The sequence below is a fragment of the Cynocephalus volans genome, chromosome 8 (assembly GCF_027409185.1).
Source record: "Cynocephalus volans isolate mCynVol1 chromosome 8, mCynVol1.pri, whole genome shotgun sequence".
Lineage (NCBI taxonomy): Eukaryota > Metazoa > Chordata > Mammalia > Dermoptera > Cynocephalidae > Cynocephalus > Cynocephalus volans.
The window spans coordinates 78,751,838-78,765,052 of record NC_084467.1 but is presented as its reverse complement, the minus strand read 5'-3'; the positions used below and the strand labels follow the sequence as shown (position 1 = coordinate 78,765,052).

At 36.9% G+C, this 13,215-nt stretch overlaps 1 protein-coding gene across 1 annotated transcript in view; it reads right to left on the bottom strand.

Moving 5' to 3' along the window:
• Positions 1-9,534: 9,534 nt before the first annotated feature.
• LRRC8C (leucine rich repeat containing 8 VRAC subunit C) overlaps positions 9,535-13,215 on the bottom strand; it is an 86,556-nt gene continuing 82,875 nt past the window's right edge. The window contains exon 3 of the mRNA XM_063106560.1: positions 9,535-11,808. Coding sequence (XP_062962630.1) covers positions 9,535-11,808 — 2,274 coding nt within the window. The remainder of the gene's footprint in view (positions 11,809-13,215) is intronic.

Genomic DNA, 13,215 nt, shown 5'->3' with positions numbered 1-13,215 from the left:
TCCTCTTACTAATTTGTGTAAGTCACAGGTAAGAGGTGTGTGCACATGTGTCTCTGAGCAATTTGGGAAATTTTGGTTTACGTTGGAAGAAACATGATAGTTGAATCAAATTTGTGAAAGCCTAGCTAAAACCCTATAAAAAATTTTTTAAAAATGCAATTCAATAAAATGAAATGAGTTCCTTGCAGTTATTTCATAATATACATTCTTCCAGGCTCTCCCAGCTTGCCCAAAGAAAAGGGTGTAGAAAATATTAGCTTTCTCAATTTTCTGGCTTTCTGCAATAATCACTGGATATGCTAGAAGAATTGCATGAAATACATGAATATTACCTGGCCTCTATAAATCCTATATTTATCATAAATGCTAGTAAACATTAAAGAGTTAGGGGTCCTCACATGTAAAACATATACAGGTGTTGCTCGATGGTGAGAGAAGTTGGTGTAAGGTGGTATGACAGATTGTGTTTTTCACAAATGGCCACAATATCTCCTTTTTCACATATTCTTTTTACAATGTGAAATTGGTACTTCTCCCACTGAAAGATGTCTTTTCTGCCCTTGCCTCCAAAACTAGGCAAGATTTATGATTATTTCAACCAATAGAGTATGGCAGAAGTGATGTACATGACTTTCAAGGTTAGGCCACACAAGGTGACACAGCATCCTTTCTGTCACCTGGAATACTCATTTTGAAGCCCTAAGCTATCATGTAAGATGCCTGGCCTCACTGAAGCCACTATGCTGGGAGGAAAGCCAGACTGTTCGGAGAGGCCTGTTTTGGCTGACAGCCCCAGCTGAGATTCCAGCTAACAGCCAGAATCAAATGCCAGAGATGGCAGTGATGGTTTTCTCCAGATGATTCTAGCTCCCAGATTCATGGAGCTTAACAAATGTTGTCTTTGATGTGCCCTGTCCAAATTTCTTACCCTCAGAATCTGAGCGTCATAAATTAGTTGCTTTATACTACTAAGTTTTGGACTGGTTTGTTACATGGAAACAGTAATTGGAACAGGTATGAAACCAGGAGCCCTATCCACTCCCTGAGTCCTCCCAAGGTACTTTGTTGGAGAGTTAGAGCTCCTTGGGACACTATTTGAAAACTTCCGAACCAACTGATCTTTAAGGGCCACACAGTCTCTGTTTCTAATAAACCTAGAATTTAATAGCTCCATCAAGAAAGAGAAGTACCTTTCTAAGTGTTATGGATTAAATTTTGTCCCTCCAAAAGATGCTGAAGTCCTAACCCCCAGTACCTGTGAAAGTGACATTATTTGGAAATGGGGTGCTGTAGATTGGATGCCCCCCAACCTCACTGATGCTTAAATCCCCACAGTAACTCTTGAGGGTGAAATCCTATTATAGTAATTGAAAGGTGGGGCCTTGAGGAGGTGATTAGATTGTAGGACTGTTCAGTAGTGAATGGATTAAAAATGGTGGTCAGGGGCATGGGTCTAAGGGCTTCAAAAGAAGAAAGCATGAGGAACTATCGCTCTCTTCACTTCCCCATTTTCTGCCATGTGAGACCCCTGGGTCACTGTCATCACTCCTAAGGCCTTCACCAATTGTGTTCCCTGGACTTTGGACTTCCCAGCCTCTGAAACTGTAAGCAATAAGTTTTGTTTTTTTATAAATTACCCAGTTCCAGGTATTTTGTTATAAGCAGCAGAAATGGACTAATACATAGGGTCTTTGCAGATCAAGTTAAGATACAGTCATTAAGGTGAGCCCTAATCCACTAAGACTGTGTCCTTAGAAAAAAGGGGAAATTTGGACATAGAGACAGACACCTGCAGGGAGAACACGATATGGAAATGAAGGCAGAGTGATGCATCTACAAGTCAAAGATCACTAAAGATTGCCAGCAAACCACAAGAAGACAGGAGAGAGGGATGAATAAATTTTCCCTCACAGCCCTCAGAAGGAACCAATTCTGCAGCAGACACCTTGATTTAGAACTGTGAGGTGATAAATTTTTGTTTAAGCCAGCCAGTTTGTTGTACTTTGTTATGGTAGCCCTAAGAAACTCATATACCCAGGAGTAGATGTGAACTGGGATGATGTCCCCTCACATTCCAAGGCCCTCAGTGAATGGGGTTAGACCTCTTGATTGATTCTGCAATATATTTTTTGGAGCCCATTGGGTACAAGTCACAATGGTAAGCACTGTAGGGAAATACAAAGATAAATAAGTCTTGGTTTCTGCACTAATTGGAAAGGAGAGATAATAACCATAATGCAAGTAAGTGGTAAGTGCCCTAAATAACAAGGCAGGTAGAAAGTGTTGGAAAAATTCTAAATATGTCTTTAAAACCCTTTTAAAAGTCTCAGGGATTTTAATACAAGAAAAGCCCTAAGTTGGATTTGAATGGACAGAACTGAAGATGGAAGGGGCATTTCTATGAATACCTAACACTCTATGTGCCCCTGCCTAAAGAAAACGTGTAAATAGAGTAAGTATAACTCCTTTATTAATGGGCCTACTTAAGGCATTTATAGATTTCTGGATAAATTTTTGCATAATGTTTTTTTCCTCCCTGTACAAATAAGAAAAAAATGCATATGATTCTATACATTTTAAAACAAGCCAGAATGTACCTTTTGTCTTATAATTGTGTTCTGTAGCATAGTCAGTGCTAAGAATGACAGTTCTCAGTATTTACTATCAGGTTTTGACGTCAACTTTTAGGGTTTTTTGATGCAAGTTCTAAGATTCATAATTAAAGCACTCAGTAGTCACTAGAAGTTTCTGAGTTAGGGAAAATTATCTGAAAATAATTAGCTAGCTTGTTTGCTGTACTTGAGATTTGATTGTTTTAATGTTGTTGGTAGAATTTAAAGGGCAACAAATCATCCTGAATTTTAGAAAGCACATTAAACATCCTTTATCAGGAGGCTGCCTGTTAAGCAAGTCACAGCCCCATTCATGCTGCACCCTCTTCCCTCCAAATGAACAGTAGCCTCATTTAATACAAATCAGGTATTTAATCCCTCTGACATCCTTTATATTTCCACTTGACATGAATTCAGTTTCTTTAAGAGGTTACCCGGATCTAGCAAAATATTTATGTAGCCAAATGTTTAGAATGAGTTGTTTTGACTAAAGCTGTGTCTCTAGTTTTCAATTTCACAAGTATGAATTCATTTTACATACTTCCTCACTGAAGTAAATGCTGTCAACATCCTGTCTTTGTTTCTGGATGCATAAAACAACTAAATCTGTTAGCACGCTGATATTGTTAAGGCTCAGAGTATGACTACCAGGAAAGTTTATGAGTCACACCACTAGAGGATAGAAACTGGGGACAGTTAAGAAAAAACAGTCTGCTAATTTTGAACACATTGACTTCCTGTTAGAAAGGCTCACAGAAAAGCCCTGCCCCCAAGAAATAAAATTTGGTTTCCATTGTTGTACACAGCCTTTCAGATTTTTGTTGAGGATGGCTACTCTACAGAGAAATTTAAATCACTAGGAAATATAATTTATACATACAATTCAAAAGGCACAAATGAAACTCATTAACTTTATCATAAACTTGTGGACATCTATTCCTCAAATGCAGTGAATATGTCTTCATGTTTTAATTATTCTTGGACTAAATCAGCCTAAGAGAGATATTCAAATCTGTCCAAATGTTACTTAGAGTATGATTTTAACAACATTATTACACACAATCTATGTGAAATTACAAATGAAATCCCCAAAACCTTCACAATCACCTTCACATAGTGAAGAAATGTTATAATTTATTTGCCATATCAGAATCACTTCTGGGAAGTTGATTTTTTTTGTTGTTGTTCTTGTTAGAAGAACTATGGAGAAGATTTAAAATGAAAAACTTACATGTTGCCCATTTTGTCACTTTCCCCAAATCTGAGCTAGACACCATTTTTGTCGTATATGTCTAGATGTAACTTGAACTGAAATAAAATTATTCCTTTATTATAGGATTAAAAAAACAAATTAAAGAGAAAATCCATCTACTTGTTCTCAAACTTTATAACAGAAGAACCCCTGAATCAAAATTATCAGAATGGCCAATTTGGTTTAGATGTTTGAGAATACTGTTGCCTATCTTTCACCTTTCATGCAAAATATTCAAATTCTGAAAATATTCTATCTCTTATGGTATGTCTGACCATATAAATGTTCATTTGCACCTTGCTGTGGTCAAATATGTTTAAGTATGAAATCTAAAGTATAACCTGTATTCAAAGATTTGTACACAAAAGATAATGTGGTTAAAGAAGAGCTTTTTGCTTTTCTCCTACTTGGATATTTAGGATGACCTTCAAACTTCCATTCAGAAATGTGCGGGCCCTGTGCTATGACTGTGTAAAATCACTGAGTCTCTGAGTCCCTCTGAGTCTCAAGTTAACTTAGTGACTTTTGCTTTATGCATTTACTTCTCCATCCAAACAAAATGTTTATCTTATATCTTGCTAACCAACACTGATAACTGAATCAATTTATTTAATATCAGATTTTTATCTCTATATGTTGTATAAATGAAAGGACCAAAGATGAAACAGTGAAGAGTGGCAGTGGACAGTCTTTTCCTTATGTGCAAATTGCACTGAAATAGCCAGATGTCTCTATTCATTACATTCCCCATCTCTTGTCTCCAAAATTTCTCCAGAGCTCTCACAAAATCTCTTCTAAGTTTCTGATACACACATTCACATGGCTTCTCCTACCACACTCACCATCCTTCCTCATCTCAATAGACCTTCTCCAGAAAGTTGACTATCAGTAAAATAAACATTATAGAAAAATATGTAAAGTGACAATTTAGCTTTCAAAGATACCAATCACAATCTGCTTATATGTAAGTTTTCTTGCAGAGGGAGGGCTTCCCTAAGCATGGAGTGAATGTGGTTAATTAGGGGAGGCCTCCTAACTGTGCAGAACCATTCTGATTCCTTTAAAGTAACAACAGTCATTATCAAAAGAGTATTTACTGCAAGCCGAGCTGGACAGCTATTGTACAATCTGATCTGGCAAATATACAGAAATTGCACTCCAGATTACATATTAAGGCACTAATTGCCCAAATGAAACTCCAGAGGCACCTTAGGTAGATGCAGTACAGTGAATTAAGGAAGGAAGTAATTAGTTACAATTATAGAAACTAGCTCAACACAAAATGAAAGAATGCATGCAGCCTATTTCCTGTAGAGCACAGGGAGCCTCAGTAATAGTTTAAGAAATGCAAATGATAAACATGATTTCTAAAAATGAATGGGAAAGGGACAAATCTCAATTTTAAGTTAAAAAAATGACTTTATTTTCTGTTCCAATGTACTACATAGCCAAATAACATCCAGACATTTTATCATGAATTTGCACTATGACAAATCAACTCTCAAGCATTTTCTTGACAGTCTTAGAGGTTTTGCCAGCAACTGACTCAATCTGAATACACAGAGACCAGTGAGAGTACACAAGCAGCAGAAGGAAAACTGAGCAAGCACATAAGGCCTGGAGTTTTGGTCCCAGTAAAAATACTCATTAAAGAGGCAGAATAAGGTGGTGGTGGGGGGAGGTATTCAGAAGAAAGAAGCAAATTTACACCACATTTGAAACCATGCATAGGAACCGTTATTTAACGTGGCCAAGAAATTAAGTTGTCCAAAGTTACATACCCCTTTTCAAGACCTGCCATCTCTAGGAAGGTGGAATATGAGTGGATACCTACTTTGGACCGCTGGCATAAACCTATAACAGAATCAGGTCCCTGAGGCCTAAATCTGAAAAAATCATGGCAGGTCTGGTCAAGATTATCCAAGTTTTGTTACAATGTTTCTAAATAGACAAGAAAAAAAATGAGAAAATCTTATAGACCCTTTAAGCAGTCTCCTCACAAATAGCTATGCTGTTTTGCTAATTTATTTTGCTAACTTAAGGTTAGTATGGAACCCTATCCGGAGTTTTAAGATCCTACCAAAAGTGTGAACTGTTTGAATAGCATTATGGCATCAAGGTTTCATGGGAGAATATTAATTGAACCTTCAGTTAGTCTCCAAAAAATTTTAAAATTATATTAAAATTTATCTTATCTGATCACTACTAAGTACTGTTGACAGTTTTCATGATGATGCGCCCTGAATGTTCATTATTGAAATAAATATATCATTACCATTGATCAGGTATGTGGTATGAATTAGAGAGTAAAATAAACTGCTTAAAGAGTGGACATGTTCTAGGGCCGGCCCATGGCTTACTTGGGAGAGTGGTGCTGAGTGGACGTTTTCTTATAGTAGAAAATAAGCAACAGCAAAACCCTCTTGGGGGAAATGTTAACAAGAGATAAGAAGATTTTGTTTTCTCTTCCTTAATGCCAGAAATCATAAAACTGCAAGAACTTGGACTTCCCTTATCTCTAGTAACCCAAGGAAGATTCCACATAATTTAAGTGCCCCTTCACAAAGATGGCTTAAAAGCTAGGTAAGGAGGCACTCTAAATGAACAAAATACTCACAGCAGGTATATTTTCCAAGCCTTTCTGAAAAAGCAATACCTGCTGCAAAAGATCCCATGAAAATTGTTACAACTCATTAAGCTAGCTGGGAAATACAATGGCAGGGAAAGAGGTGGATGAAAAATAAGAAAAATTCATGACTGTAAATAACAGATTTCACTGTATCAAGAACTTTTATATTAAAGGTGCTGTGTTAAACAATAAAACAAAACAAAACCCAACACATACCAATAGTTTTCTGAGCTGTAGCCTTCCTATGTGGGTTCCACTGGGATATAGTCATATGTTCCCTTTCAACCAGACCATCAGCAAACTTGTTTGTTCTGTATTTAACCATTAAAACTGACCAAAAAGCTTACCCATCATGACATTCAAGCAATCATAGGAGTTAAGAATTCATATGGTGCTTTTATATTTACACAAACAGTTGCTCTTGAATCCTACAGAGGATGGAGAAAGAGAACTAGCTGTTCCTTTTTAGCAAGAGCACTTGTAAAATACAGAAAGTGGCTAGGTAAATACCCCCATATACTGAGTTGATCAGTTAAAGAACTTTAGAAAAGTCAGAAGTTCATTTACCTGAGTTTTCCATTTAAAAGCTAAATAGTAATTGAACACTTTTTTACTTAAGAACATGAACAAAAACTTATAATATTAAAAAGGGACAGAGTCAGGAAATACAGTCTCGAAATTAAGTGACTTTTGAATTTTTATAAAATTTAATAGAAACATTTATGAATTTTTCTCCTAGTTAAAATAGAACTATACTGACTTACTGCATGTTTTTTAAAACTTAGGTTGGGGGTCAGCCTGCAAAATCATTTAAAAAACAAATCGAATTCTTTAGGAATTTTGAACAAATTATTACGAGTGAATTATTAGTGACTTATTTCAGTTACAAACCCATATGAAATTATTGTTTAACACCATATAAGGACTTCAGCATAAATATGATTTTTAACCTGAATAGATCCCTTTTGAAGGGTGATATAGAAAATAACTATAAATTTTATCCAGAAAAATAGTGCACCCAGTGTTTTTCCAGCAGTTACCTAAGCTTACGTTTCAACAGGGTATTTTTGTCATGCTCAATCATGGACAATCTGCCAATAAATTGTTTTAAACAGATAGGGCTATATTTCTAAATGTACAACTTTGTTTATACTTAGGATCCGAATGGTATTCTGGGATCAAATATTTTATTGTTCAAGAACAATAACCATGTTACTATTTCAAACATATTATTTCAGCTCCAGATATAAGTAATGAGCTATACAAAATCGCCATTCTAAAACTTTAACATAGCGAAGAAACTGTGGAGCACTTTGGTCTAAATGATTAATTTATTAAACAAAGGAAAATCATCTCCTTCCCTAATCCTTTACCCCATGGATATACCATAAAATGTAAAACAAAAGTGAGGTACACATAACTGCTGAGTAGTTCCCATGATTGCCTTCTGTACAGGTTTCAAAGTAGCATTGGGCAAATTCACTAGGATCAAGGAGCAATTTTTAAAAACAGTATTTTGAAACCTCAAATCATCTTTCTACTTTCTTTCATTGTTAAGTCACAAAACTTTCTTAGATTAGTCTAGGGCTCAGAAAATGGCCAGTATAAGTTTGGTACATAAAAGCAAAGTTCCCATGATCAGTAGTATTGGTGCTGGATTGAGGGCACAAATATTGTACTTCATTTTCCTGTTCTGTACAAGCTTAATAGTAAAATATTTTGCCCATGACCCCACATTTTGTTAATTTTTAAGTTCAAAGGCAAACAAAAGTTCTGCCAAACATCAGGTGAAAATTATTGCTAAGTGATGACCATGTAGCAATTTATTCACACTTAAAAAAAAAAAAAAAAAGAACCATTTTAGAAGAGATACATATTTTAAGCCAGAGAGCAGATAGAGTTCCTGTGCTTGCATCACTAGCATTCAGAGCAAGGGCAGGAAAATCGATTGAGGAAAATCAATTAATATATGTATATATAAGAGGATTATTTTGTGCAACAGGCAGAATTTGAATAGATTGCCTCTGCCACACTGCCCAGAGTGAGGGCAAGGGTCAGATGAGTACACCAGCTCTTTAACAGAGTGCTTTACTAGTGAATTTTTTTCCATCGGATGCATTAGCATATCAAGACATCAAAGATGATTAAATTACTCAAAAAACAGGCTTCTAATTCTATGACTTTAAAATTTAATTACCTACTAGGATATTAAAATAAATCTAGTTTCTCTAAGGTAGTTCACCAGTACTACATAGCAGTATTGAGATTAAGGAGGTGGAGAGAGCCTCTGTTTTCAGTTTTTAAATGATATTTTTAAAATGTTGGTAAAATCAGCTAAATTATAAATGACCAACTCAAGTATGCAAACCACTAAAAATTATTTTCTTCACCCACTTACAAAATTCTCGCCTAAGGATAATTATAACTGTCGGGTATATGAAATACGCAATTTAGGATTCTGTTGGAGGCAGGGGAAAAATTTAAAAATAATACTCTGTGACAATGCACTTATGTGAATTTATCCTCTGGAGAAGAATTTTCTGTAGAATGATGGACTTGGCCAATGGAGAAGGCAGCTGGTATTACAATAGCAAGCACAGATTCCTTGGTACATACACAGTGAAAACGAAAATAAGGATCCCGTACAGGGGTAAACAAGCTAAAAATGACCTTGGCAAAATATCTTCATCTATTTAAAAAAATGCCAAATAACATGAGACTTATAATTCCCTCTTTTTCACAAGAATGAACTGAAAAAACAAAAACAAAAAATAGAGGGAACCATCTGTTTCTGTCAGTAGAAAACAATAATAGGTACATCAGGTTCCAAGACAAAAAAAACTTTAAAATATTAATATTGGAAAAATACAATTAAATTTTTATTAAAAATACATACTCCTTATACTCAGTCTTTGTGTACATTTTGTTTTGTGTGAAAAAGAAAAACCATAAAAATAAAATAGGAAAGGCATTAAGACTACCTAATTATTATACTGTATTTGGTAGAAGCGTGTTTCAGTCAAACTTTAACAAAAAATAAGTTATTCTGTTTTCATTTGCTCCCGGACATCAGAAGGCAGAGTTTCAAACAGAGCATCTTCCACAACTAACCCAGCTCGCTTCAGAGCCCGACAGTCACCCAGTTCAGGAGGGAGGATTTCAAAGTGATTGCCTTTAACATCCAAATAGGAAAGAAATAGTAAATTTCCAATTTTCGGTGAAAGTACTGATAGGCTGTTTTTCCCAATCTTCAGAGTTTTAAGTTTCTTGCAGAAGTACAGTTCATCTGGAAGGCTTTCCACTTTATTACAAGTGATGGAAAAATACTGTAAACTTTGTAGAACTCCGATTTCAGGTGGGATAAATCGAATGTCATTGTAGGATAAGTCCAAGTATCGAATTTTGTTGCATAGGAAGAGGTGGGAAGGCAGCACTTCTATTTTATTGTGACTAAAGGACAGACGTTCCAGGCTGGTGAGTTTCTTTATATGCTCTGGGATATAGGTGATGCTGTTATGCCACAGTTTTAGCACTGTCAGCTTTCTCAAGTGCTGAAAGCTAACAATTTCTTCTATAGATTTCAGATTATTTTCCTTCAGGTCCAGTTCCTGCAGGCTGAGCAGGCTGAACACGGCATGAGGAATGCGCTCCAGGTCACAGTGGACTAGTTCCAGCTCTGTCAGGTTGGTCATCTTCTTTAAGTTGTTGAGCATCACCAGTTTGGTACCATCATTGTGTATACACATCTTCTGGAGATGGCTGGAAACATCAACCACTGCCTGAGGGATTTTGGAAACGTTGCTTTTGATAGAGAGAATTTTAAGGCTTTTGAGATCCCGCAGAGATTCAAGGGTGATATTTTTGGAAATATCATGACTTAGAGAGCCAACCAGATAGAGCTCTTCCAGATTCCGGAGTCCATACATCCAGGGGGGCAGCTCCCTCATGTCGTCAAACTTGACACTCAAGACCTTGAGGTTTTCCTTCAGGAAGGAGAGCGCCGCACTGTGGATTTTGACAGAGCACTGATGTAGAGAGAGCTCTTGGAGATTGTCTAGCTGCGCGACGGTGGCTGGTATCATTACGTTCTTAATGATCTCCAGTTTTAGAGACTGCAACTCTGTGATTTCAAAGACAGTGTCTGGAAGGCCAGAGAGCATGATAAGAGGCAGTTCCAGTCGATTATGGGCATTCGTCTGTAGCTTCTGTCTCAGTTTATCAGGAGTCCACTCGTTATTTAAGTTCAGCTGCTTTAATTTGTTTTCACTGACTTCAGACAGGAACACTGCAAATCTCTTGGAATAGAGAGGGTCATATTGATCTATCATATGAAGCATAAAAGCAAAGTCATTTTTCACATCTGGAATATCATCAATTCCAGTCTCCTGCCGGACATACTCAAAAGAATATTCCTTTAGAGAACGGTAGAACAGCCAGTATAAGGTATAAAGGCACGTCAATCCATAGATACTTACAAAGCACAGGTAGCAAAAGGAGAGTTTTGAGAACAAGTGTGCCATGGTATGATTGCAAGAAAAATTTTTATATCCAGTCATGTCCTGAATGTCAACATTACAGTCCACTGTAAACTGGACTTTGGAAACCAGAGCACTATTATATGCAATGATGATTAGGAATTTGATAACCTTAAGTACAGTCTGGCGAACATACATGGCATATAGTATATCACCTTCTTCCACATGCAGTCTGAACTTCTTTACCTTCTCAAATAAGGCTTTTGCTTGCTCACCTTCCTTTTTATCCAGAGCTCCTGCAGTGGATTTATCAACCACAAACTTCTCAGGAATTGACTTTAAGGACTGAGAGTTGACCAGGCTGCCTTCTGGACCAGACTGGATGGTGTTGGACCTGTTCATGTTGTTCTTCCTGTTGTCCTTTTCTTCTGAGTCCTCCCCAGACACTTCAGATAAAGCCCGTGTTGTCCAGGGAGAGTCAAAACACTTCCCCAGGATGGAGATAAAATGTTCTATTTTGGAGCTGGAGCCAGGGAATTTGAACCAAAAGTTACTACAGAGCATGAAGATCAGGGTGTGGATTAGGACAAGGTAAGGGAAATACTTGGCATACCAGTGGAGGGCTCGCTCGTAACACATCTGGTTTATGAAGCTGTACTGCTGAAGGTCCAAGTCTGTCTTCAGTCCTTTCATTTCCACAGTGACAGGGTTGGTATGAGATGGTTTAGGTGGAGGCAGTGGGGTGGTACTGGCAACTGCCTGAGAGACATTCGAAACGGAAGACTGGTTCTGAGCAGGCTGCACTCTTTTCGGAAGGCAGATTATCTTGTCTTGCATGACCTGAAACACAGAAACAATATTTTCAAATTATATTACTCAAAGAGCTTTCATAATGTCATTACTGTGAAGAAAGCAGCAATAATATCCAATAAATGCCCACTTCCTCTGCTTGGAGAATACAACATTCAATTCCAGCACCAAGATTTTATTTTTAGCCCACAGGTTGGAAAAATGAAATATCTGACTTTGCTCATCATGTCTAAGTTTTGACATAAAACAGTGGTTTTGTCAGGACATAGAACAATTCAAACAATTCATAACAAAATAAATATTTAGAGAACATTGATTTAAAATTTGTATTTCTTTTCTCGCTGGAGCCTGGGAGGATCAGTCATTGGTCTGGGAAGTCCAGCCCCTTGTCAGACTCAATCTTGAATTGGATGGTCCCCCAAATTATATTAGTTGGTGTATGAGAAGTAAAAGGATCGGAAGAAGAAAATATGAAAGAAATTCCTGCCTTTATTGTTTCCCCTTTTCTTTCTACCCATATCCTGGATTATATGCACAGATTAATATGAATGGCTTTAATATAATGGGAATTTTACTGAGCTTTTATAAAAACCATTTCTTCATAGAGAGATGAAAGAATATAGAAGTGTTCAATAGTAAAATAATTATGACTAAATTTGCTAGTTTTTCCAAACAATATATTACACTGAGAACCTCTATCCTTCTATCAATGCTTCAATTTGTCAAAAAGAATATTAAGCTGTACGAATATCCAGCAGTCTCATAAGATTGCAATTTGGAAAGATAGAATGCACCCTTTTTGAAATTGAGGTAGGGTGAGGCAGAATACACCTTGAATCAACCTGAAGGAATCATCCCCAAAAGAGGCCCCTGTAAGTGGAGCTACTTGAGCAGTAAGCAAACAGTTCAAAGAAAGAATAATAACCAAGGAATATACAGCAATAACATGAGGAATTAATAATGCAGAGAAAGTCTGTTTGTGCCTGAAAATTCCAAATGGCTGGAAATCCACAGTGTTTAGTGATTCTGCAAAAGCACAGCCTCTCACATAGATTAGAGAAGGAGAAACTGAATCCACTGCAAAGTGGACTGCTTTGGCATGGTTACGTGACCACAGGCTGCTAACAAGGGAACTAGCAGCCCACCATCCAGAAGCACAAGACTGACAATGGAGCAAAGCATCCAACCCTTAGTAAAGTGCCTGGCACATAGGAGAACACCAGTATATATTTGCTGAGAAAGTGAATGAATCCACAACTGCCACTGTTCCTTCCAGTTCAGGGTTGTAGCAGTCTGGGTGTGGAGGACAGCTCAAAGATGAAGATGATGATTACAGTGATGACAGCAGAAAACTTCTGTTGTGCTTTATATGCAACTGACCCTGTTCTCATAATATTATGGGCATTAATTCCTTAAATTGCCACCTTAATCTGATAA